Source organism: Triturus cristatus, chromosome 10 (assembly GCF_964204655.1).
Source record: "Triturus cristatus chromosome 10, aTriCri1.1, whole genome shotgun sequence".
NCBI lineage: Eukaryota > Metazoa > Chordata > Amphibia > Caudata > Salamandridae > Triturus > Triturus cristatus.
In genome coordinates this window covers 1,207,576,389-1,207,603,857 of record NC_140593.1, presented here as the reverse complement: position 1 = coordinate 1,207,603,857, position 27,469 = coordinate 1,207,576,389, and the positions used below count along the sequence as shown (strand labels likewise).

At 50.5% G+C, this 27,469-nt stretch overlaps 1 protein-coding gene across 3 annotated transcripts in view; it reads right to left on the bottom strand.

The window, feature by feature from the left end:
• GRIPAP1 (GRIP1 associated protein 1) overlaps window positions 1-27,469 on the bottom strand; it is a 597,534-nt gene that overhangs the window by 206,123 nt on the left and 363,942 nt on the right. For all 3 annotated transcript variants that reach the window (XM_085629701.1, XM_085629702.1, XM_085629704.1), the window contains one exon: window positions 17,516-17,638. In XM_085629701.1, the coding sequence (XP_085485827.1) occupies window positions 17,516-17,638 (123 nt within the window). The remainder of the gene's footprint in view (window positions 1-17,515; window positions 17,639-27,469) is intronic.

The window sequence follows — 27,469 nt, the reverse complement described above, 5'->3', positions numbered from 1 at the left end:
CTGTCTGCATGGCCGCTTTCGCTTGTCTACACTTGTAACTGTCCTTGCCTTCCTTTCGTTATGGCAGATTGTGGCCCTTCTTGGGAGCACGTACGCGCACACCACACTGAATTATTGTGGCTTTCTTATCTTAGTTGCTTTTTGGTTTCATTGTTATTTTTTCCCTTATCTATTTCATATATTGTTACCCCATCTCCGCTGTCTGTTCGTTCTTCCCCAGCCCCCTCCCTCGTGTAGCTTGTTGTAAGGGCTCTATCTTCTCAAATATGTTCCTAACATCTTTGTATGAAGGAAAACGTGGTTGCGTAGGCTATGCCCCTTTGCTTTCCTCCATCAAATCTCCAAGCTAATGTGAAGGTGGAAGGAAGGTATGTATTGTGAGCAGATGACTTTAAATCTCTTCTCCTTGTTGTTAGCATATTTGCTTTTTAATACATACTTTTGTTGAGACGAGGATTTTGTAAATATACTAAGATAAGAGCTGCAATGAGGCTGAACGCACCAGAGCTGCATTCGCCGGGTCATCGTGCAGGTGCAGGCTCAGGTATTCGTTATGTAGGCTACCAAGGCAACCATGGCTAGTAAACAGGCATCCGAGCCTCGTGGCGTGCTTCTGTACAGCAGCTTCAACATGGAAACACGTTTTGTTTTATTTTATCAAAGGCTTGTTGAAGGCAATGGCAGCTTCGAGGAATCCTATCAAAGCATGAGGGTTAAGGCCTGCATGAGGGGGCGTGGACCTTCAGCTGAGGGTTAAGTGCTGTGTCCGGCCTGCATGAGGGGGCGTGGACCTTCAGCTGAGGGTTAAGTGCTGTGTCCAGCCTGCATGAGTGAGCGTGAACCTTCAGCTGAGGGTTAAGTGCTGTGTCCGGCCTGCATGAGTGAGCGTGGACCTTCAGCTGAGGGTTAAGTGCTGTGTCCGGCCTGCATGAGTGAGCGTGGACCTTCAGCTGAGGGTTAAGTGCTGTGTCCGGCCTGCATGAGGGAGCGTGGACCTTCAGCTGAGGGTTAAGTGCTGGGTCTGGCCTGCATGAGGGGGTGTGGACCTTCAGCTGAGGGTTCAGTGCTGTGCCTGGCCTGCATGAGGGAGCGTGGACCTTCAGCTGAGGGTTAAGTGCTGTGTCCGGCCTGCATGAGGGAATGAGGGAGTGTGGACCTTCAGCTGAGGGTTAAGTGCTGTGTCCGGCCTGCATGAGGGAGCGTGGACCTTCAGCTGAGGGTTAAGTGCTGTGTCCGGCCTGCATGAGGGAGCGTGGACCTTCAGCTGAGGGTTAAGTGATGTGTCCGGCCTGCATGAGTGTGCGTGGATCTTCAGCTGAGGGTTAAGTGCTGTGTCCGGCCTGCATGAGTGAGCGTGGACCTTCAGCTGAGGGTTAAGTGCTGTGTCCGGACTGCATGAGTGAGCGTGGACCTTCAGCTGAGGGTTAAGTGCTGTGTCCGGCCTGCATGAGTGAGCGTGGACCTTCAGCTGAGGGTTAAGTGCTGTGTCCGGCCTGCATGAGGGAGCGTGGACCTTCAGCTGAGGGTTAAGTGCTGTGTCCGGCCTGCATGAGGGAGCGTGGACCTTCAGCTGAGGGTTAAGTGCTGTGTCCGGCCTGCATGAGGGAGCGTGGACCTTCAGCTGAGGGTTAAGTGCTGTGTCCGGCCTGCATGAGTGAGCGTGGACCTTCAGCTGAGGGTTAAGTGTTGTGTCTGGCCTGCATGAGGGAGCGTGGACCTTCAGCTGAGGATTGAGTGCTGTGTCTGGCCTGCATGAGGGAGCGTGGACCTTCAGCTGAGGGTTGAGTGCTGTGTCTGGCCTGCATGGGTGAGCGTGGACCTTCAGCTGATGGTTAAGTGCTGTGTCTGGCCTGCATGAGGGAGCGTGGACCTTCAGCTGAGGGTTAAGTGCTGTGTCCGGCCTGCATGAGGGAGCGTGGACCTTCAGCTGAGGGTTAAGTGCTGTGTCCGGCCTGCATGAGGGAGCGTGGACCTTCAGCTGAGGGTTAAGTGCTGTGTCCGGCCTGCATGAGTGAGCGTGGACCTTCAGCTGAGGGTTAAGTGCTGTGTCCGGCCTGCATGAGTGAGCGTGGACCTTCAGCTGAGGGTTAAGTGCTGTGTCCGGCCTGCATGAGTGAGCGTGGACCTTCAGCTGAGGATTCTAGTCTTTTAGCCTCACACTTTCAGATTCCTGGTGATTATGGTACAGTTCCACAACAGACGCAAAGCTCTTCCAAACTAATTGTTGCTGGCACTGGGGCACAGTTAGAAATATGTCTTCGGACACTGGTGCGCGCCTTGATGTGCTTGGGGACAAGGGGCCACGCGGTAGATCGGAATCACAAAGGGGACGGGCATTACTACCTCAAAGACCCCTCTGGCCGTAGCACGGAGACGGATATGGCAGACACGGCACAGGCAAATCCATAATTGTGTGGAAAACGCTGTCACTGCACATATAAACAAGTCACAACATTTACAAAGCTACAGTAACTTGTATTACACAACTGATCCCCAAGCTAAAATTTACAACCCCAAAAAAACATATTATTAATCACATAGGTGAAAACCAATGCATTTTCCAATGCTTGTTTTTATTCCTATGCGGGACCTGAGGGATTGATCCTGCACTAACATTTGAGTCGTGTCCAACCTCTGAAGAGCCTCGGTTTCCCTCCAGTTTCTTGGAACTGAACCCACCTGGCACATAAATATCAAAGACTGGCTACCAAGCTTAGAGCGATACCAGCTACGAGGCCAGTGACTGTCCACAATGCTTGGCACCGAAAAACAAAGCAAATACATTCCAAGCCTCACCACTTCTCACCAGATAGCGAGACCACTGTGTTCAACGAGCATGGCCTGTGCCAGCCTCCTCTGGGCCCGAAGGCTTCAGGTACAGCTCCTATGCTCCGGGGTGGCCCCCCTCAACTTTTAAAGGAATATTTTCACCCTTTGAGTCCTTTCAAGACACCTGAAGACCTGGGTTTTCAATTAACTGATGTAAAAACCTAGAACAATTGCAGAGTTTGTACATGCAACAAACAAGTGTGAGTGCCCTCCAAGTGTAGGGTCAGAGGGTAGTGACAGTAGTGCCAAGGGCCCTCCTGCCTACCGCCCACCACCAGCAGACCCCTGAATGCTAGGCCCGGGTTTGTGAGGCAACTCCCTAGCAGCCATTACCTGCCAAGGAGCCCCCGTCCCCCCATCCGCAGTCTCCAGGCGGCAAGAGGCGTCGCCATGTCTGAGAGGCGTCAAGGCCATGGGCACAGGAGCGCAGAGCCGATTCCGGATCTGCCCAACCACAATTATGCGGAGTTCGCACTTTTAAAAACCTTTTATTTCGTTGTTTTTCGGCCTATCCGTGACTAGACTGAACCATTAGATTCAACCTAAATGTAATTGCAAACAAATGGTTTAAAACACAATTACTGAAGAAAGAAAGTTATTCAAACTAATTGACGAATGCAATCCAGCGACTAACCCCTGCCTTGGTTAAATCTACTAACGTCAGAGGTACTGAGAGAACGTTTACTGCTCTCGGTCCAGTTGTCTGTGATCGGGTCAGAGACCCAGACCCTGCCCGTGCCCAGAGGGCGGCCCTCGCGGGTCCGAACCACAGAAACACCTCTATGTGCGGGCGGGCGCCTCGTGCTGTGGCAGCGACTGGCGCTACACGAGCTGATGGTCCGACAGTGACGTCACCTGCCAGGGCTGCCGGAGCAAGGCGCCTAAAGTCAACCACAAGCGCCTGCATTTCAAAGGATCCGATTGGACCTTGAGCCAGACGTAGACGCACGCGCATCGGCTCCAGGGGTGCCTCCCAGGCCGGCCCTCCTGTAGCAGTGACCGCGCGGAGTGTGCAGTGAAGCCATAGCAGATACAGGCGATCAGAGCGCTATGGTGACCGGCCAGCTGCGGGGGCCATGCTGGCACTGCCGTGCCATGCACTCTGCAAGCCGCTTCCATGCCAAGGCTGAGCCGCAGGTCGAGAGCAGAATAACAAACACAAGCTGCTCACCTTCCAGAGGCACTGAAGCCTCACAGCCATCGCTGCCACCTGCCTCAGTGCGGGCATCGCTCAGAGGATGCCAGGCTGGATGCCAGCTTTCAGCACTACATTAAACTCGAAGCGAACAGAGCCGTCCCACACATCCAGCCTTCCGGCTTCCGTACTAAATAAAGATAAAGCCAGGCTCTGCGAGGCAAACAGGGTCAGGCTGCGTGCCAACGCCCCAGACACCCGCCTTACATGAACACAGAGGAGCAGTCAGTGCGGCCGCAGGGTGAGAGGGGAGACCTCTACACACCAGCAGCACCCACGCCTCGAGGCCCGGCCTGGGGACCTGCTGGTGCCTGCCTGCTGCTTTGGGGCGCATGAGCAGAAACCAGGGGCAGTTTCCAATCCCTCAGCATGGAAATTAGGCCCAGTGACCTCTGGCAAAAGGGACTCTTCTGGGGGTGTTATTTTTCAACAAAAGTTGACGTTCACGTTCGCTATCTAGTGTGGTTGTACAACAGTGATCACAAGTGTCGTAGTGAGCGAGGAAGGAAGAGCGAGGGTGCTTCCATGGAGTGCACCCGTCGCTGGTGCGACCCTCAGAGGCTCAGACATCTCTCGGCGTGAAAGCTCGGCCAGGGCGCCCCGCTGCCCCTCACTCCTCCTTGCACTCGCTGACCTGGGACCGTTCTGGAGGGAAACACGCAGGTTTGTTTCAGAGCAGACTCCTGGGGAAGGACTGCACCTGCCTGGTGTCACACAGGTCCTAGCTTATATGTTGCATTTTGAAAGATAAAACAGTCCACTCCCCCACTCTGAGAACAAAAATACCAAATGATCTCGCATGGCTGGGTTTATAAACTGTGACAATGTGTGCATGAACTTGCCAGGGAGCTGCTGCCCAAATGATGCCAAGGGGTGGAATAAAAGGGGCGCCCCAGCCGTCCGAAGAGATGCATCGACAGACCAGTCTGATCGTGTCTTTGGATGTGGCGCGGAGTCCTGAATATTTCCTCAAGGCTTGGGCTGAGTCAGGTGCCCTGCTGCAGCTCTGCTGGCCAGCCCCGCTGCTGGACGACACTAGCCAGCCCCAGAGGTCCAGTGAGACTGACCCCGAGCACCACCAAGCCCTCCCTACTACACACTAGAGTTTGGAGGAGGGCTGGCCAAGAATTGTGACACTGCCCGGCAAGCACAGAGTTCTGCTGTGCCCAGGTTTGTTTGTTTCACCTGTGTTGTCCTTCCAACGTTGCCTTTGCCCAGGAATCCCTAACCGGCAGGCATGGTGTTCATCTCAGGCCCACCACCACTGCAGAGGTCTAGGTGCCAACGAAAGTGTCCCGGAGCCAGAAGCGGGGGTCCCCTAAGCAGGATACAGGGGGCGTTGTGTCAGAAGGCGACCAAGGCAATGAGTACATGATGTGGCACTCTACCCGTGGAGGTATTCCAGCTCCGCTGAAAGGTGCCGGCATGCCCCCTTTTCCATGTAAGAAGTGTAGGCGCTTGGAGTTGTAAGCGCCTGCCCATGTATATCCGTGGCTTGAAGAAGGTAGATCATAAAAGGGAAGACACTGCGAAGGAGTCAAGTTGACTCAGAACACTAGCGATGATGCCCACCTTCAACAAAGTAGGGGAGGAATGGTACCGCCGGCCTCCGAAGATGGGCAGTGACCACAGCCATCATCTTCGTGAACACCCAAGGGGCATTGGTGAGGAGAAAAGGGAGCATGGCAAACAAAGTGCTCGTGGCCCATCTTGAACGGAAGCTCGCATCTGGGGGCCTGAAGGCAGGGATGTGAAAACAGGTGTCCTGCAGGTCCAACACCACCATCCAGTCTCTGAGTTCCAGGGAAGAAAGGACCCGGGCCAGCGTGAGCATCTTGAATCCTTTCCTTTCATGAGAAGGCAGTGAGGGCAGAGATCCGAAACGGGTCAAAGGCGTCCATCCTTCTTTGGCATACAGTAATAATGGGAATAGCATCCAGGTCTCACCGCCGAGGCCGGGGCCCTCTCCAAGGTTCCTTTGGCCTCAAGACCCTGTGCAACACGGTCCTCCGAAACCTGCTCTGCTGTAGGTGTCAAATGCGGCAGGTCGAAACGGAGTGGCAAGGCGCAGCCCTGCTGGACAACTTGAAGGACACACCGGTCAGATGTGATGCTCTGCCACCCCTGAATTAAGTGATGGACCCTGCCTCCAAGCAGATGGCTGTGTGCCACTAAAGGCGTACTAAAAGGTTTCTGGAGCGGTTGTTGGAGGGGCCAGGGATTAGGATCCATGCTGCCCCTCACGGTCTGGTCGTTGTCTGCTGGGTCCAAGACCCAACCTTGAAATGACTGGGATGCCCAGTGTACGGGTGGTTGGCCTGGCATTGCCGATACACCAAACACCAGGCATATTTGTGAAAAGGGCGGGACGGTGGAGTGGTTAGCCAGATTGGAGCAGAAAGGCTCAAGGAACGTGCCATCACCCAGCTGCCTCTAAGACGCTCCAGGGCTGAGTTTGTCTTCTTGCTGGACAGGCAGGAGTGGTCAAAGGCATGTCCATCAGGGACGCCTTGATAACCCCGGAGAAGCCTGTGGAGCTTACTCATGGGTGCACTTTAACACCACGCTGTCCCGACAGGACTTCTAGACAATCAGCGGTGTCTGGGCCATGAGCGCATGATATGCAAGCCTGTGATTCTATCGCAGCTGCCTCTAAGATTTCACCAACCATGCTCCAGAGTGCATGGGCATACTATCCAAGGAGGCGGCTGGCACTCACCAACTTAAAGGTAAGGTCGGCCGGAGAGAACATTCTTTTGCTAAACGTTTCCATAAGTTTTAACTCTGACAGGAGTAGTTGTTGGAAAGCACAGCTGACTTTGGTGGTGGACGTCTGCACTACCAAACTCTCAGGAGTTGGGAGCTGGCTTGAATAGTCAGGGTTGCCTGGAGCTGGTGTGTGGCCACATGCACCCTGGCGACTCACCGGAGGGCCAGAATATGGCTTTGTCCACATGCCTAGGAGTGCATCAGAGAGTACCTCATTGAAAGGCACAGGAGGGGTGGTCAGTGCCTGGACGTACCACAGTATGCACATTAGTTATAACCTCCATTGTGAGGAGGCTGAGGTCAAGGACTTCAGCAGCTCTTCAAATAAAAACTGCAAAAGATCTGCTTTCTTCAGCTGCTGGTTCGGTGGAGGTTGTGAGGGGGTCACCAACCCAGCACCACGTGAGATAACCAACCAACTGGCATCCTATAGGTCGATATGCTAATCGACATCATAAGGTGGGGCGGGCTCGTCTCCACCAACTTCCACTGTCGTCTCCACAGGGTTGACGCTGATCGGACTGTGAAGCTAAGAGTTAATGCAGTGTCTGTGCACAACTGTGTGGTAATGGTATGGTGTCGCAATCGGAGGAATTAAATATTGGCTGCGTTGCATGAGGATCTAGGCGCGCCATTGATCGAGGAAGAGGCAAAGTCAGCATAGATCTAGAATAGGTTGCGGATCCTCATCTAGTCGAAGTGCAGACTTCACATATGGACCCAAAGAGAGCACTGACGCCAGTGCGGAACTGACAGGTTTTGTAAGCAAAGGCAGCGCTTAGGACAGACCTACCGGCAGAAATCTAACTAAAGACCCCTGCAGATCCCTGTGGACCAAAGGTACAGAAGAAGACACAGGAACCGTGCGGCATGGCCTCTCTAAAGGCTTCCAACTGCTCAACGTCTCCAACAGTCCTGGGAATTCGGGGTGAATTGGCATCAGGGATGGGAATTGACTCTTTGTTGTAACCAGAGCCAGACCTGGAGGCAAACGGACAGCCTTGCGCCTCCTTGGGAGATCGAGAGTGGCGGGAAGGGGCCAAGTCCAGCTTTGACTTATGTTTCATTTGAAACTTATCCGAAGGCTTCAACTGATGTTGAGAGCAGGTATGCTGCGGGACCTGCATGGAGTCCTGTGCTCTTTTGCCATTTACAGCTCTGCATTGCTTTCTCGGATGACTTTCAAGTTCATCTGGGTACTGTCATCACAGCCCTGGTGGTGGTGCACCAAACCAAAACATCAGAGGCACACCTCGTGGTGACCTATCACGTAAATTTGTTTTCAACAGTTCCTACAAGGATTAATCCCTGTAGTCATAGACGGTGACAAATTGCCATGAACACTGCAAAATTTTGAAATAAGACATTCTCTTAAAAAAATTAATACAAGAAGAGTGGAGCTCCGGATCTGCGTCTGAAGGCACGTTCAGCGCACATGGGTGAAGCTTATATGTGGCTCCATTTGTCACTTCCAGGGCGGAACGACGTCGGTACGGAGCCATATGGCACCACCTATCAACATTCAGGAGCACTCCTTTCGAGTTTCCTGATCCAATCAGGCTCCCAGAGATATTCATAAAGTGAGGAATATGTGATTAGAAGTATCTATCAGAAGCATCCATCACCACCACCAGCTCAGGGTGGGGAAGGACGATAGGTTTGCTGCTGGTCCAATTGCCGTCAAACAGCCACCAGTGAAGATTGCATGCATTCAGCTCCAAAACCTGAATGACATCTAAGAGGAGCCTTCGCGCTGGGTCCACTGGGTCTTCAGATTCCACTGCAGAGCCAGCATATGCCCCCTGGTGTAGATGCCAAGCAAAGTGCAGGAGAGCAACAGCCCTTGAAGCTTGAGAGCTGCTCTCGCTAATATTTAGGACAGAGGCTGAAACATCAGGATCATAGCCTGAATGTCCTGGACCCGCTACAACGAACAGAAGGCCCTGAACTGCACCATGACCAAGATAGCTCCTATCCAAAAACGCCCCCCGTGAAGGAGTCAGGTATGACTGTGCCAACAAGATGAGGAGGTTTGCTGTCAGCTGGAGGTGGTCTGTAACTGACAGCGGCGAGCTCGCCTTCAACAGCCAGTCCTTCCGGTCGGGAACACTGGTATCCTCGACCTCCAAAGATGGGTGGCGACCACCTCCAGCACTTCCTTTAACATCCTAAGGGCACTCGTGAAGCTGAATGGGAGCGCAGCAAAATGAAAATGCTCCTGGCCTACCTTGAAAAGCTCGCATCTCCAGCATTAAAATGGACATGTGCCCCTAAGAGAGCCGTTCTGGTTCTGGAGGCCGGTGCAGCGGAACAGAAAGAAACAGTAGGACCGGCAGGGAATAACCATGCTGCACAATCTGGAGGACCCACTTGTCAGAAGTGGTAGATCGCCACCTTAGGAGAGAGAAACACTGGCTTCTGCCTCCCACAGGGTGGCCGTGCGCATCTAATGTCAATCTGAAGAGTCTATTGCCATGGGGAAGGGAGACTGAGAGGACCGATGCCCGGGTTGAGCTGCCTGCCAGATGGGGCTGAGGAGACTGCCGTTACCTGTACACCAACCTCCTGCAATAGCCGATTTCCTAAACTAACGAGGAGACTGCGTGGCATGGGTCGGAATGCCCAGAGAGCCTGGCGCGGCAGTCATTTCCCTAAAGACTTGTAAGGAAGAATCAGCTTAGATGATCGAGATCGAAGGGCGTATCCACGAGGGAGGCCTGTATGTCTCCTGAGAAACCCGTGGATTGCATCTGTGTATGTCGAAGTGGCGCCACACAGGTGGGAATCGCTTGCCCCCGGCAATCAGAGGTATCAAGATCGGCATGAATCACATATATGGCCTCATCTTGCCTATCTTCTGAGACCACTGGCAAAATCTTGCTCTCTCTGTCCGTGAGTGCGTGCGTATACTGGCCCCATACACAAACCGCATTGACTGGCCGACGGAGGTCACTGGGCCCAATCCTCTTCGCCTCCGTGTCTAGGGAGTAGGCTGCTGTGTAAAGAAATCAGGGTCACCTTGAGCTGGTCTATGGCACCTAGCCACCAGTCTATTCACTGGCGGCATAAACAGGGCTTGGACCAAGGTCCCATTAGTGTGTCAGTAAGGGCTTCGTTGAACAGAAGGAAAGCCTCAGGTGAGCCTGGCCAAGGGCATTTGTCTTGACTTCAACTGAAGGCATTTGAAGGGCCAGGAACGCAGCCGCTCATCTCATTTTCACAACACTGTCTTTCGTTGGAGGCCCAAGAGGAGGGGTCAGCCCTGTACCAGGAGAAGTAACAAAGTAACAGGCTTCCAATAAGTCCATGTAAAGACTGCCATCATCATCATAAGGGAGGAATATATCTAACCCATCATCGTCATGTCTAGGTGGTGGCAAGCTCTGGTCAGAATAACATCTAAAAAGACAGCAGCACCTCTGAGGGTGTCTCTGTGGCGGGGGAAACATTGGATCCGAATCAAGCTGATGTGGACCGGGTGCTCTGAAGCAGATTCAGATCTCAGCCTCAGTAGGGGTTGAGTTGATGCCAGATCATGGTTGGACATCGGAGTTCTTATTGGAGTCTTCTTCGGCGTCGGCACTGGCATTGATCAGGGAGGCACCGACGTGGATCTTGGAGCCAGGGTGGAAGTCTGCACTGGAGTCGCTGCTGAACAAGTGACAGGTGCAAAGGGTTCAGATGACGCTGAGGTCTGTTCCACTGATGGTAGTCTGGCTTGATGGCCCATGCGGACCCTTGGGGTGAGAGCGCGCACAATGGGGAGCTGAAAGAGTGACAAAGATACGTAGCATGGCCTCCTTAAAGGCTGCGACCTGCTGTGGCGTCATCGATGGATAGGGGAACTCGGGGCGCATCGGGATCAACTACAGGATAGACTCCTCATTTGGAGATTGGGAGCAAGATTGGTTGCCGCCTTTATGCCCTTTCGACTTTTCTTTTGCTAGACAGCGGCGGGATGGGTCTGAGTCCTGATTCGCCTTCTTATGTTTTTGCTTGGACTTCGAATTACCAGATGATTTTGACCCTGAAGAAGATTTCTTGCGGGAGTGGCATGAGAGTTGTGGTGGGTACGCTCCCTAACCTTGATGCTGGACTTACGCGAGGCCTGGGACTTCATCCTCGGTTTGGCAACTTACAACTTCACTTCGTAGTCGCTGATCATCTTCGGGTGCCTTCATTTCATGACTTGGAGTTGTGCCACGAACCCAAACACCCAAGATACATTAACCCCTTCGCCGCAGCACGAATTTTGCCGCGGCGCTGGGGGGGTTTGGGGGGTTTGCAGCGCCGCCATGCTCGTGACGGAACCACTCCGTCATGAGCCACGGGCGCGCTGTGCTCATGACGGAGTGGTTCCGTCACGACTCCGCCCACTTGCATTGATCGCCCGCACAGGCGGGGAATCAGTGCCGCGTGGGCGGAGCGGCCGCCAACGGCCGCAGCATGACGGAACCACTCTGTCATGAGCACATGGCGCCCGTGGCTCATGACGGAGTGGTTCCGTCATGGGCAGGGAAGGAGTTAAAGGCAGCTCTGTGCCGACATCTGTTTTGTGCACTCATGGCATAGTTTGAAGTCTTTAGTTTTAGAAGGTGCCATTGTTTCCTTGCACACTGGACTTTGTTTTGGGAGTACGTGAAAGACTGATGAAAGTAGGTGCAGAGCTGAGGATTCACTTTTGAAGGCCCAACGAGAAAGCAACCGACGTCGACACACAAGGGCAGCGCTTACATGTGGCTCCACTCCGTCAATTCTGGGGAGGAACGAAGCCTACACGTAGCTGCAAAGTGCCACCTAGAGGCATGTGGGAGCACTGCTATGAAAAGTTTCCAGATCCAGTCTGCCATCTGAGGAATATTCTAAAGGTGAGGAATCTGCAGTTAGAAGTATTCATCAGAAAATAATACATTTTGCAAATGTAAGCAGGTCCACCGTGCTTCACCTGCATCCTTCAAGTCACACTGAACACAGCTGCAGCTTAGGTGGTGCCAAGCAATCGATCCACATCGCCTCAAACTCAAATAATTACATTTGCTGCCAAAAAACAGAGAATAAGGTCCAATGTCCTTGCTAGGATTCACCGAACTCTACATGCAGCAAGACTAACACCAAAATAACAAGTTACTTACCTTTGTAACAAACGTACCGGTACATATTCTATCCAAGGTTCTCCCCGTTTGCGGAAGAGAGACTACGCCACACCCGGAGTTACCTGCCATTTGTGATCCACTAGGCACTGGAGGTTGACTTTGTCTGTCTTGGCATTTAGCAATCACACCAGTTCCAGCAATTACCAGAGGCGTAGTGCCTCCTGGCATAGGGCCCATAACCTCACCTCAACCTGTTTGTTGCAATACCACATGTCGGTGCTGTTGTCCGTGAGCACCTGCACCTCTGATATCCACCTCTCCAAAGTGGCTGCCTTAACTCAAACGTGACGCATAAGTCACCACTGTTAGCTCTGGGTGGGGTAGGGAGAGGGGTCTGCCCCAGACCAAATCAGAGTCCCACAACCACCACTACAGGTTGTGTTTGGAGAGGTCCCCCTGATGTTGTACCCACTGGGGCTCCAGATCCCACTGCATGGTTGCCAATTTGCAACAGGATGCAGAAGGCCCGTAGTCTCAGCAGCGTCAGAGCCATCCCCACTGAGGTCCAGGAAAGAGGCTGAAACATCAGGATCATAGACTGAATATCCTGGACTCTACATTCTGGTGGGGGGTTGGGAGGTTTGCTGGGCGAGATGAATTTGCTGGCGATACTGAAAGCCCCTACCACAGCCATGGAAGGCGCGATACTGTTGGTGTGGCTGAAGTGGCAGAGAGGCTAGGTCCAAGAAGCACGCCGTGGCACTTCTATCCTTAATGAGCTCAAAGGCCAAGTCTGCCGTCCCACCAAGAAGGCGAGAGCCATCAAAGTCACATTACAGTATCAAAACTGATGCAGTCTGGTACAGGCTATTCAATCAATGCAAGAGAGAGGTACTTTGCGGATGTGAAAAACACCTATACAGAATGGAGTTAAAGCAAACCGGTCAATACATCAAGCATTGTGATAGGACCACTCGTGTGCAATAACATTAGCTACATCAACGTGGGGACGGGCGAAGTACCAGGGTAACAATAAGGGTGACACTGCTTAATGTAGGTGCGGTTGGAGAACAACAGTAGAAGAAAATAAATACATGGGACCTGGGAGAGTGGGGGAGATGCGCAAAATGTGAAGGTATAAGAAACCTTCACCACAGGTTGGGACAGTAAGCAGAGTGGCAAAAGTGGGATGCAACTGTGTCCCAGCAGTGTGTTCAGCGATCAGAAGCAGGTAAGTCAAACCAGAAAAAGAGAATGAATAAATGAAAGGCTGCATGGATTCTGTGGTGAGAAAACAGAGCATTGTTTGCACTGAATCATTATGGGAGGTGGGGCGGTACCCCTGCAGGACACACTAGAGCGAGTACAATGCCGCATGACAAGCCCATTGTTACACATCGATGGAGGTAAGGTGTAGTCTGTGGCTTGGCCGTGGAAGGTTACAATGATCTGATCTCATCGTCAGGGGGTATTCCAGGAGACCTCTAGCCTCCTCGTGGAGGAGGAGAGTGGTATCGGCCTATGCCCAGGCTATGACCACTTGCAATCACTGATGGTGGCGCTGCGGCTTTCCAAAAGCACGCGAGGGATCTCCGTGCTAAGATCAACGCTAACGTGAGGAAACAGGACATAGCCTAGTGGTTTTTAGAGCACGTCTAGAGCCCAGGGACAGTGATGTCCCAACCAAGCAGGCTAGTATGCCACAAGAGCTTCTGTAGGTGATCTAGAACCCTGGTCCAGCAGGACATTCGTGCAGAGCAGGCCCAGATCATACGCTGCCCATCAGCGCCCATTGTCTGGTAGCAGGCGCAACAGGAGCCAGCCCCCAGGAAAAAGGTTATTGATCTTTCCAGGGGTCAACAAGGCCCTATGTAGAATGCAAAATTGTATGAGGTTCTGCCAAGCATTCCTAGATACCATATGGGGAACGCGAGGGTGCGCTCCCATTCAGCATCACTGAGCTCCCTGGTGAGGTCCACCTCACATTCAGCGGACGATGCGTCTAAGGGGTGTCGCGGTTGCGCCAGCAGCAATTTAGACAGACACCTTATGAGATGCCGCACAGGGCCCATGGCGGGGAGCGACTGCAGCAGTTTGTGAGTCGGGGGTTCTGCTATTGCTATCCCTGGCTTAGTATCCATAGCAGTGCATCATGGATTCGAAAGTGACCCTTAGGCACACCGTATAGTTGTGTAAGCTCCACAGAGAGGAGAAGTGAGACCTCTAAATCATGGGCTTTGTAGTGCCCTTCGAGATCCACGCAGCTCATCTCCCGCCAGACACAGATGCTGCAGAAGCTCCAGCCCCAGGCCTCACAGGCAGCACCCTGACCCAACAGGCATCGCCCAGTGCAGCCCACTCCCTGAGACATGGCTCCTCCCATCAGATTACACACAGCCCCCCTGACAGTCCTTGTAGATAGCTCCTTCCATCAGATCACAGACAGCCCCCCTGACAGTCCTTGTAGATAGCTCCTTCCTTCAGATCACAGACAGTCCCCCCCTGACAGCCCTTGTAGATAGCGCCTTCCATCGGATCACACAGTCCCCCCTGACAGTCCTTGTAGATAGGGCCTTCCATCAGATCACACAGTCCCCCCTGACAGTCCTTGTAGATGGCGCCTTCCATCAGATCACAGACAGTCCCCCCTGACAGTCCTTGTAGATAGCTCCTTCCATCAGATCACAGACAGTCCCCCTGACAGTCCTTGTAGATAGCTCCTTCCATCAGATCACACAGTCCCCAGACAGTCCTTGTAGATAGCTCCTTCCATCAGATCACAGACAGTCCCCCTTGACAGTCCTTGTAGATAGCGCCTTCCATCAGATCACACAGTCCCCCCTGACAGTCCTTGTAGATAGCGTCTTCCATAAGATCACACAGTCCCCCCTGACAGTCCTTGTAGATAGTTCCTTCCATCAGATCACAGACAGTCCGCCCTGACAGTCCTTGTAGATAGCTCCTTCCATCAGATCACAGTCAGTCCCCCCTGACAGTCCTTGTAGATAGTGCCTTCCATCAGATCACACAGTCCCCCCTGACAGTCCTTGTACATAGCGCCTTCCATCAGATCACACAGTCCCCCCTGACAGTCCTTGTAGATAGCTCCTTCCATCAGATCACACACAGTCCGCCCTGACAGTCCTTGTAGATAGCTCCTTCCATCAGATCACAGACCGTCCCCCCTGACAGTCCTTGTAGATAGCGCCTTCTATCAGATCACACAGTCCCCCTTGACAGTCCTTGTAGATAGCGCCTTCCATCAGATCACACAGTCCCCCCTGACAGTCCTTGTAGATAGCTCCATCCATCAGATCACAGACAGTTCCCCTGGAAGTCCTTGTAGATAGCTCCTTCCATCAGATCACAGACAGTCCCCCTGACAGTCCTTGTAGATAGCTCCTTCCATCAGATCACAGACAGTCCTTGTAGATAGCTCCTTCCATCAGATCACACAGTCCCCCCTGACAGTCCTTGTAGATAGCTCCTTCCATCAGATCACAGACAGTTCCCCCTGGAAGTCCTTGTAGATAGCTCCTTCCATCAGATCACAGACAGTCCGCCCTGACAGTCCTTGTAGATAGCTCCTTCCATCAGATCACAGACAGTCCGCCCTGACAGTCCTTGTAGATAGCGCCTTCCATCAGCCTTCCATCAGATCACACAGTCCCCCCCTGACAGTCCTTGTAGATAGCTCCTTCCATCAGATCACACAGTCCCCCCTGACAGTCCTTGTAGATAGCGCCTTCCATCATATCACAGACAGTCCCCCCTGACAGTCCTTGTAGATAGCTCCTTCCATCAGATCACACAGTCCCCCCTGACAGTCCTTGTAGATAGCGCCTTCCATCAGATCACACAGTCCCCCCTGACAGTCCTTGTAGATAGCTCCGTCCATCAGATCACAGACAGTTCCCCCTGGAAGTCCTTGTAGATAGCTCCTTCCATCAGATCACAGACAGTCCCCCTGACAGTCCTTGTAGATAGCTCCTTCCATCAGATCTGACAGTCCCCCCCTGACAGTCCTTGTAGATAGCTCCTTCCATCAGATCACACAGTCCCCCCCTGACAGTCCTTGTAGATAGCTCCTTCCATCAGATCACAGACAGTTCCCCCTGGAAGTCCTTGTAGATAGCTCCTTCCATCAGATCACAGACAGTCCGCCCTGACAGTCCTTGTAGATAGCTCCTTCCATCAGATCACAGACAGTCCGCCCTGACAGTCCTTGTAGATAGCTCCTTCCATCAGATAACACAGTCCCCCCCTGACAGTCCGTGTAGATAGCTCCTTCCATCAGATCACACAGTCCACCTACAGTCTTTGTAGATAGCTCCTTCCATCATATCACAGACAGTCCCCCCCGACAGACCTTGTAGATAGCTCCTTCCATCAGATCACACAGTCCCCCCTGACAGTCCTTGTAGATAGTTCCTTCCATCAGATCACAGACAGTCCCCCCTGACAGTCCTTGTAGATAGCTCTTCCATCTGATCACAGACAGTCCCCCCTGACAGTCCTTGTACATAGCGCCTTCCATCAGATCACACAGTCCCCCCTGACAGTCCTTGTAGATAGCTCCTTCCATCAGATCACAGACAGTCCGCCCTGACAGTCCTTGTAGATAGCTCCTTCCATCAGATCACAGACCGTCCCCCCTGACAGTCCTTGTAGATAGCACCTTCCATCAGATCACACAGTCCCCCCTGACAGTCCTTGTAGATAGCGCCTTCCATCAGATCACACAGTCCCCCCTGACAGTACTTGTAGATAGCTCCTTCCATCAGATCACAGACAGTCCCCCCTGACAGTCCTTGTAGATAGCTCCCTCCATCAGATCACAGACAGTCCCCCCCCTGACAGTCCTTGTAGATAGCTCCTTCCATCAGATCACAGACAGTCCCCCCTGACAGTCCCATCAGATCACAGACAGTCCCCCCTGACAGTCCTTGTAGATAGCTCCTCCCATCAGATCACATACAGTCCCCCCTGACAGTCCTTGTAGATAGTTCCTTCCATCAGATCACAGACAGTCCCCCCCCGACAGTCCTTGTAGATAGCTCCTTCCATCAGATCACACAGTCCCCCCTGACAGTCCTTGTAGATAGTTCCTTCCATCAGATCACAGACAGTCCCCCCTGACAGTCCCTGTAGATAGCTCCTTCCATCTGTTCACAGACAGTCCCCCCTGACAGTCCTTGTAGATAGCTCCTTCCATCAGATCACAGACTGTCCCCCCCGACAGTCCTTGTAGATAGCTCCTTCCAACAGATCACAGACAGTCCCCCCTGACAGTCCTTGTAGATAGTTCCTTCCATCAGATCACAGACAGTCCCCCCTGACAGTCCTTGTAGATAGCTCATTCCATCATATCACAGACTGTTCCCCCCCGACAGTCCTTGCAGATAGCTCCTTCCATCAGATCACAGACAGTCCCCCCTGACAGTCCTTGTAGATAGTTCCTTCCATCAGATCACAGACAGTCCCCTTGACAGTCCTTGTAGATAGCTCCTCCCATCAGATCACAGACAGTCCCCCCCCCCCCCTGACAGTCCTTGTAAATAGCTCCTTCCATCAGATCACAGACAGTCCCCCCCATGACAGTCCTCCTTCCATCAGACCCCCAGCTTACCTTCTCTTCCAGCATCCACTTCTCCTGCTGGATCTCTGCCAGCCTCTGGAAGAGCTCGGAGATCTCATCGTCTGACAGGTCGGCAGGGCGCTGCGGCTGGGCCTGTGGGCTTCCAGTGTTGGACTGAAAGCAAAAGAGGAGAACAAACAGAAATGAGGCAGTTGTCATGTGTGTATGTGTATTAGTATAGCACAAACCTAGTCGAAAGGCAGCAGAGCCCTGTATAGGGTCACAGGAAAAGATACTGGGCCGGATTTAGATATCGGCGGACGGGTCACTCAGTGACGGATATCCCATCCGCCGAAATATAAATCCCATAGGATAACACTGTATAGGGTCACAGGAAAAGATACTGGGCCTGATTTAGATCTGAGCAGACAGGTTACTCCGTCAAAATGGTGACGGATATCCCGTCTGCCGCAATATAAATCCCATAGGATAAAACAGGATTCATATTTCGGCGGACAGGATATCCGTCACCGCTGTGGAGGAGTAACCCGTCCGCCGAGATCTAAATGAGGCCCGTAGTCAGCAAATGAGGTCTCGGATGGTGACAGAGACAGGTGAAAGGTACAGGATGGTGACAACCAACAAGTGAAAGACCAAGGATTGCAAGAACACAGGAGAGTGACATCTCCTCAAAATGACACCGCTGACAGGCCTCTGAAGAAGGCATAAAAAAAGAGATGGTGCTGTGACAAAGATCAGGCCAGGGGTCTTTCACTGCGCCATCTCCAGGCGACAGACGCTCACTTCCCACATCATCGCCTCTTCTGCTATTATCTCAAGTCTAGATCTAACATTAATTCCACCATCACCGCAACGCCATTTGTCATTATGACCTTGACCACGTCACAAGTGCCTTTAGTATTATTTTTTCATCATTAAATTGACATAAATAATGCACCCTAACCCTACTGTTCACAGTATCACTGAGCCCAACTTTTATTAAAATTGCTTCTACATTAATTTACTGCAATGCATTTCAAAGTATTGTTCTTGTCCCTAACAGATTAACCCGCAAAGTCACATTTTAACTATGTTATTAATTACATTAACTTAATTACATTAAATTAAAGAGCTTTCAAAATAACCAGAATCCTGACACTAACCGTCAACAGTGTCAAATCTAAATCTTAAGTAATTTAAATGACTTTAAATGCATTTAAGATAGTCGGGCACTCCTTCCTCTAACCCTAGTGCTAATCATATCCCTAACTCCACCACTACTTAATATTTAATTGCCCTAATTAAATGCAATTAATTTGCTGTTCAAAACCCATTAACCCGTAGTTAACCCTAGAATTATCCCAAGCAATCTTATAAACATACATACTCTTTTTACTGTACCAAATTATAAATGCATTTTTTACATTTAAACGGATATGATATGCCTACTTTAGGCCTAATGCTAATCATAATAACCCTAAACAAAGAATCCGAATCATTTTACGATTTTATTTTAAAGACAGTTTAGTAAATTTAACTTTAACTATATTTAATTAAACCAACGTGAATGGAATCAGAGTAAATGGGCATTTTAAAAAGAAAAGAAATGAGGCTGATATTTTTACTAAATTCCGCAATGATGCACAACGTCGTAGGCGAGGTAAAGGTGTTCCAGAGGTTAGTGCATTGAGGGAATTGTCAGATGAGGTCATATAAGAGAGATAGCTTAGGTACTGAAAAATCCCTCACACCTCTGAAGGTAGGTCCTACAACACCCCTCACACCTCTAAAGGTAGGTCCTGCAACATACCTCACATCTCTGAAGGTAGGTCCTACAACATCCCTCACACATCTGAAGGTATGTCATCAAACATTCCTCACACCTCTGAAAGTAGGTCCTGCCACATCCCTCACACCTCTGAAGGTAGGTCCTACAGCATCCCTCACACATCTGAAGGTAGGTCCTGCAACATCCCTCACACCTCTGAAGGTAAGTCCGACAACATCCCTCACACCTCTGGAGGTTCTACATCATCCCTCACACCACTGAAGGTAGGTCCTACATCATCCCTCACACCACTGAAGGTAGGTCCTACATCATCCCTCACACCTCTGAAGGTATGTCATCAAACATTCCTCACACCTCTGAAAGTAGGTCCTGCCACATCCCTCACACCTCTGAAGGTAGGTCCTACAGCATCCCTCACACATCTGAAGGTAGGTCCTGCAACATCCCTCACACCTCTGAAGGTAAGTCCGACAACATCCCTCACACCTCTGGAGGTTCTACATCATCCCTCACACCACTGAAGGTAGGTCCTACATCATCCCTCACACCTCTAAAGGTAGGTCCTACAACACCCCTCACACCACTGAAGGTAGGTCCTACATCATCCCTCACACCTCTGAAGGTAAGCCGGAGCAGCTCCAGGACCACTGGTGCAGCCTGGGTGTCACTCACCGCTTTGGTATATCAAAGCTTTCATCCAGTGTGTTTGGGGGGGTCTTGAGAAAAGTCCCCACGCAACCCTGACATTGCTACATACCGGAGGATGCCGGACAGCCCTATACTTGGGTGTGAGGGATGAGAGCGGTCACATCTCAGATTCACACCCAGTGACAGCTGGTACTGAGAAAGACACATCTCTAAAGATCAGCGGGCATACTTTTTAGCAGTTAGCGTCGGGGAGGGCTGACGATTTGATTGGCATGGAGGCTGGACACACCACTTAGACATACAGGAAGCACAAAAATTGACTGGCCACAGCAAATACGCTGGCGTAGTTCCGCTGGTATGGGAGCGGTTAGAACGAGGTCACTGAAGCCAGCTCTAGCCTCGGCTAGCTTTAGCTCCTTAACCTTCTGGTCTCCATGTCCCTGATGTGCACTATGGATTGCTTGTGCCGTCGAAGAGCATGAATAGGTAGAGACGGGGCCACATATGGCCACGGATGCCACTGTGGACAGTAACCGAGAAGGACCTTCCCTGTCTTCCCTCAAACACCCATCATGGTGGGCTCTTCAATACTACCTCCTCCTCCCCTGTGCAGAGGATGAGCAGTTACACCAGAGCATAGCTGGAGTGGGGGATGGGAGGTCAGAATCAGTCAAAAACAGAAAGGCATGTAGTTCCTAGTGAACACTACGGGTTGATGAATAAATAGTGAGTTCAGAAAAACACACTAGGGACAGGAGGAAATCTCCTCCTTTCGGAAAAAGACCCTCACACACACCCCCATCAGTGGGGTGTCTTGCTTCATCATCGGGTCTGCTCCTTATCGGGTCGGCGCTGCAATACCCGATCGGCGCCCTTGTTGGGAGCCTTTTAGCGGATATCTTTTGTCCTTTTGCCGTAAGGTGCAGTACAGTGAGGGCCCTAAAAACAAGGACATAATAAGTGAGAAGGATGGATCAGCAGCACATTTAACGCAATGAAGCTTATTTGAAAAATGACTTCCTGTACATTCATACTTTCGCCCACACTAAGAACTGGTGTGTTGGACCTCTGTGTGATCAAGAAAAATGCTCTCCAGTTGAACAAGTGTGGAAGAGCCAACCTGGGACCATCCTGAACATGACATCCAAGTCAGCATTAAATAGGAAAAGTATTGAGAGAACCACGTGGCCGCTCTTAAGATTTCCTGCACTGTACGAAGGCAGGTGTGGTTACCTGACCACAAGTGGAAAGACATACACACCTGAAGAAGTGTAACCCAGGCAGCAGAGAGGGGCACAAGGCACTCTCAATCCCACAGAGAATGCATTGCGATGGTTACTCCAGGCAGGCCGAAGGACTGCTCAATAGAGAGATTACAGCACGATTGCAATAAATTTGTTTTACTTCGCAAGAGGCCTCCAACTACAGTTCAGATCTCAAGAATCCATGTACAGGTACTGACCATTCCATGCATGTTACAATGGCTTGCCCAAGTAAAATGTAAACATTCATCTATTCAGTTAGAAATTCTTCCACAAAATGTCAGTGCTTGAAAAAAGCAGAGGAAATACGACTGGGAAGGGGTGGCGCGGTTAACAAAGAGAGACCGTGAGCTCCTTCCTTCTCATCTGCCCGGTTCTTGGGACGGAAATTTAATTGGTTCAAGATCTTTCAACCAGATTTTGTGGTGTGCGTCTAATTTTGTTCACCTCTTTTTTTCTATTCCACGACTTTCATTTATTTTTAATCATTAAAAAAACTGTAAAAGCCATTAAAGTATCAGACACGAAACACGCGAATCTTCTTTACAAGCCGCTCTAAAATGGCATTGATGAAGTCCCCATTTTGGAAGGCTTGTTTTGCATACAGGCCATTTTAAATCCCAGAGCAGGCGCCCTAGATCAATATTATTTAATCGCATTCGAGGCTGTCAATAAGCATTCTTTGTCAAACGCGTTACCATTGTGGAGCCCGGCCTGTTTCCTAGCAATGGCTGCCATTCTGAGTTTCAATTCCAAGCATTGATTTCACTCTGTTGAACCTCTCTTTCCACACCACTGGTCTCAGGATTGAAACCCCTCCCTGGCGACCCCTGTGCCTGCCAAGGTTGCGGCTGGACTCCTCAGCTCTCAGGTGAGCCTCTCCCAAGCCTCTGGTGCCAGCCAGGGAAGAGACAATGCAAGGGGTGTCTGCCCCCCCCCCCCCCCCTCATTCTATATACACTTGTATGGCACAATTAAATGGATTTTTTTTAATCAAAGGAGGAAGGAAGAAGCAAAGATTCATTCGACTTCCGTTGGATACAGTCAAAAATTAAAGGGTAATGAATCGCACATCCTGTTCTTACCAGGGTCTGGGGTTCTTGTATGGTGAAGACGCTCATCCACATTGAGCATGCGGTGCGGTATATCTTGATTCTTCGCTCTGTTGTTTAAGTGAGTAGTATCATCATTGGGTCTTTTATCACTCGAGTGCTCGTTTCTCCAGGTCATCGCCTTTTCAAGATATACCGCACCGAATGCTTAATGTGAATGAGGGTTCACCATACAAGAACCCTAGACCCTGGTAGGAACAGGATGTGTGATTCATTCCCTTTTGATTTTTGACAATGAAATCGAAACCCTTAAAGGAGGCAGGAGTTAGATTGAATATGCGGCCTGGGTCCAGGCCGACCGCACCAACGAAGGACCCTCCTTCTTCAAAGGTAGAATGGGAGTCAGAGCCCATGGCGTACGAGACACTCATGTCTGCGCCAGATCCCTTCAGATCAACAGACTTTCCTCTTTCTCCAGCCTAGCTAAGCACCTGATGAAGGACGAGACCCCTGCGGTGCGCAAGGGATCGAGGCCGAAACACAAAGGGAAACGGCACAATAGCAAAAATATAAATACATTGTGGGAAGGCAAATTTGGTGTCATTTGGCATTTTATATGCAAATGTGCAGCAAAATAGGAGAAAGGCCGGGGTTTAACTGGCACTAACTGGGTAAAGAGTGAAAGAAAAGGCTGCACGTGTGAGGGGATGCACAAACAGGACACAGCAGGGAGAGGAGAGGAGTAGTGGGGGTCGAAGGAAGGTGGGTGTATGGGGTGAGTATGAGGGTCAGTCAGTGTACAGTTGCACACAGTGGGAAGCCTACAGCAATCACTGGGCCTTCAGTCGAAAGAGGAGATGGGCTATTGACTTCCTCCTCGGCCGTCACCTACACAGCCGGACTTTGAGCAGACTCTCCTTCGTCTCTCCATCCTATCTACCTCCCACCCCTTTTCCCCACCCCTTTACCCTTCTAAGGTCCATGTATTTTGCCTTCTACTCTCTTGAAATGTTTTTCTAGTAACTGATGTAACGTGTAACTGATGTAATTTTGTAATTTCTGTGGAACCTTATGTAAACCGCTCTGATACCTCCGGGTCTCGCCAGCGCTATATAAAACTCTCTAAATAAATAAATAAATAAGTGGTGTGTCATTATTTCCTCAAAACCCACAGATGACACTATTTCATTCTAATACAAGTTTTCCACCATCTAGTATTTCTAATCCACCGCTTTACTTTGATTTCCTAAGTCAAGGAACAGTTTACTGAAAGCAGTAATGTTTGAATAAACCACTCTATTGTCATAGGCTGTCAAAAGCAGGACCTGAATTATTCATTTACGTTAATAGATGTGCTCTCAGTGAATATGTTTTTCGATGTTAAATTGCTGTTTTCGAAGCATTTTTCAGCCACAGTCCTTGCAATGGTCACAGATCAGTGGCTACCAGATTGCAGGAACTGTTTGTGTTTTGGTTGCCAACCTCGGCAAGAGTTCCGAAGAATCAGGCTTATTAATTAGTCAAAGAGGCTGTCATCATCTTCATAAACAAACTGACTGGTAAGAAGGCAATCAACCTCCGCAGCCAGCGTTCGAGGGTTCTTCGCATGAAATTATGGAAATAATAAATAGACAATTAACGTGAATTATGTAGCTTGAAAGCACTGCCTCAAAAAAGGAGCCAGCTCTAGTCTGCAGATTGCACGTGTGTCCTTTGTTACTGCACTAACAGCAGAGCTTCGAAAAAAGCACAGAGCGGAACGAGAGAGAGAGAAAAAGAGAAACAGAGAATGCAAAAAAAAAAAATATACAGGGCAGCCAGAGAAGGAAAACGAGTTTGGTATTTTTGAAAACAATTTTCTAGTTCACACGTAAAGTTCACTTTCACACAAACGTGAGGTTCGTATTAAAATACTTTTTTTTAAATAAAAAAATAACACAATAAAACAGGTTGCTGGGCTCATTCACAGTAAGCAGGCATACATGTAAAAGAAGCATTTAATCCTGAGTTACTGAGCAGGGACTCAAAGCTCTGCGCAGGGCTGTCGGGGCCGACTAACACAGTATCACTTGTATGTAAGCAAAATGTTACTTATCCTTTAAGCATCTGTTTGTAGCTTGTGGTGGTGTAGATTCACATGCTTTGCATACTACTGCTCTCTAGCGTTTAGTCCGGACATTACCGGTCATTTTTTGTGGAAGATGTTTTGAGTAACAAGGGGTGGAGTGACTTCTGCCATCGTCCGCAATATGTGTGGGCTTATGTTCCACCCTTAGATTGTGTTTTTTCCCGCCATTGGGTTCGGATGTGAAAAGAAATGGCTCAGATACTGTTGTGTTTCTGCATGGAAGCGTCGGGCCCTGCAGGGCTGGACTGGCCATAGCAGGCACCGGGCGTTTCCCCGGTGGGCCGCTAGGGTGGGACACGATTTTGAGACCCTGGGAGACCCTTTTTAGGTCTCGGCTGCGAAGGCTGCGCTTGCGCAGTCTCGCTCCGAGATTTAATGACTTTGAGAAGAGGGGCTTGCACCCGCCCCTCTTCTCTCCTGTTCTCCATTGGCTGGCCTCTTAAATGCTGGCCAGCCACTGGAGAAGAGGTCCAGTCACTCCGTTGAAGCCCCGGCATTTTCGGATCAGGGGGCGTGTTTTTTGCGAGAAGTCTCAGGGAGGAGACAACAGCAAAACACGCCCCCAAATCCGAAAAGGACGTGGCGTTTCTCCGAGGCATTTTCTGCTGTGCCTCGGAGAAAGGCGGTGGTGTCCCGGCGTTGCTCCCTCACCTGATCTCAATGCGTGTTGGTCTCCCACTCACCAGACCACGTGCAAATCAACGAAGCTGAAGGTACGCAGCAAAGCTGAAGCTTGAAAGGGAACACAGCAGGATGACGAGATGAACAACAAAAACACTGCGCGAGTATAACGTTGCCAACCTAGCATGAATGTAGGTGATCTTCGACCACTGTGTACTGTGCTCTAAAATGGCCCATTTAAGCGATTGAGCTCGGGGCATATCAGAAAATCCCCTCCCTAGTCCCGCGGGAGAGCGCATGATGTCACTAGTTCGGGGCGCGCGCCACAGTGGTGAGTAAATTGCAGGGGGTGTGCACGCTAAAGCAGCGGGTTCTCGTGAAAACGAGGAGTCTCTGGGTACAAGATGCAGCCTCCATTTACGTATATGTGGCGACCATCTTGAAAAGAGAACATAAATTGGGACATCTAGAGTGAGAAATGTGTATAAAAAAATGAAGTAATATTTAAGCTATTCTATTTACGTTACAAGAACAAAAAAATTTGAACAAAAATATCAAGGAAATGTGTAACGGCGAAAGCACGCTTAAAATATCAATTTGCTCTCCATGTACTAAATTCTGCTGAAATGCAGTACAGTTTCAAAAGCGGTAATTGGTGAAACTTTAAGTGAGACGATACAAATTGTTGCTCGGTTACATTGCCTACTTCTAAAAGTATCTTAGAAATTACATTTGTTCCAATATGGCTGTTACCTTTTAGGCATACAGATACGGTTCGCGTTTTGGACTACAAACAGAAGAGACTCTGAGTGTACCTTAACTTGCGGCCATCTTGGAATTAGAAAAGTGCCAGGACATTTAAAACAAGAAACCCATCGGCTAGTTATTTTGAAAACAGCTACATCTGTATAACACATAAAGGAACTCTATAGTACAAAGTGCGAGTTCTGACAAATTTATAAGAGATGCTATATATTATTTATTAGTAGGATTATCATTATGTGAAATGTCTGCCCTTCTATTCAATTTAGTTCAAGAAGAAGCTTATGTTTTATTTGTTTGTTGGTTAGATTCATGAATTTTTGTTGGTTTGTTCATAAACATCACAATAGGTATCACCCAACTATGGCCGTCATGTTCATGCTAGGCGGATGATGGCCTGAATATCAGAAGTTGGGCGTAGTGATTTGTCCCTTTTTTCTTTCCATGATGCGGTAGTGAGTACTACCCAACCCAGCGCGCGCCGGGAGGTGAGGCCGGATGTACGCCTGCGCGGGACTTCCTGTTTCCCTGCAGCTTAGTCTTGGTTTAGGGTGGTGACTTCTTCAGTCTGCGATCTGTGTCTGGGAACGCCTGCGGCCGAGGTCGGATCAGGAGGGTTGCTAACCCGCTCGAGCGCCAGTGTTAGCGCCGTCTCTAGAGCAGGGCCGCCGCAGCCACCATGCAGGCCATCAAGTGTGTGGTGGTCGGGGACGGGTGAGTGACGGCTGACTCCGCGCCCTGCGTGCATGGACGCGCCCTGCGTGCATGGACGCGCCCCTCCTAACCACTAGGAGTCCTATTAGGTCTGAGACCCCCACCCCACCCACACCTTTCTTGTGCGCACAGCACCCTCGGCCTGTGCCCCTGACCCAACCGTAATTTCACCCCTCCTTCTTCAGAGCCACATATTCACATATTCTTGTCTATCACACTGTATCCCTCGGCTAGTATGTTTTCCTGTGCTTCGTTTCCACGTGTTTTTTTTTTAAGCACCTTTCAGAAGCATGGAGCACAATGGCAGGCAGAGAAAGAGAGGGATGCAAGAGTTGTGCACTGGCCTGGCAGGTTGCGGTCAGTGCATACACCCTCCTCCGTCAGCCCGGGCTGAAACAGCTTCTGGGCACACACACAGCACCCCTCCCCCCCCCAGTACTTCACAGGTGTTTAAAAGACCATTCGGTTGGTAATGGGGCTTTGTTGGTTTTTCACCCCTTCTAGAGCCCCTGCATCGCCATTCTGACTATTGTCTGGGTTGCTCTATGGGAATAGCTCTGTGTAGGTGGCTATGTGTGGGTAGCTCTGTGTTTGTCGGTGGCTTTGTGTGTGTGGCTCTGTGTGTGGGTGCAAATGCAATAGGTCTCGCATTTGAGATAGATTAAGCTATTGACATTGTAAATAACAATGGCGCTTCTTTAAATGTTTTAAAAATAAAAACATAAACAAAAATAATGTCATGAGCAGTGCCAATAGCTCTAACTTTAACACTGCCGAGACCATTGCATTGTAAATGCTTGTTGTTACTGGGGGTCAGCAATATCGGCCCCCTGTAACAAAATCATCCGAAACCGGCTCTCGCAAACTGCTCAGCTGCACTCCCCCTCACCCCAGGGGGGGTCAGCTGAGCAGTTTGCCGGGGCCGGTTTCTGTTCCCAGTCTGGCCCGGGGGCCCTGTATTATCTCTTCAGCAGTGGCGTAACGAAACTTGAAGTGGGGGGGCCTGAAAAGTACATAGAGGGGCGCCCT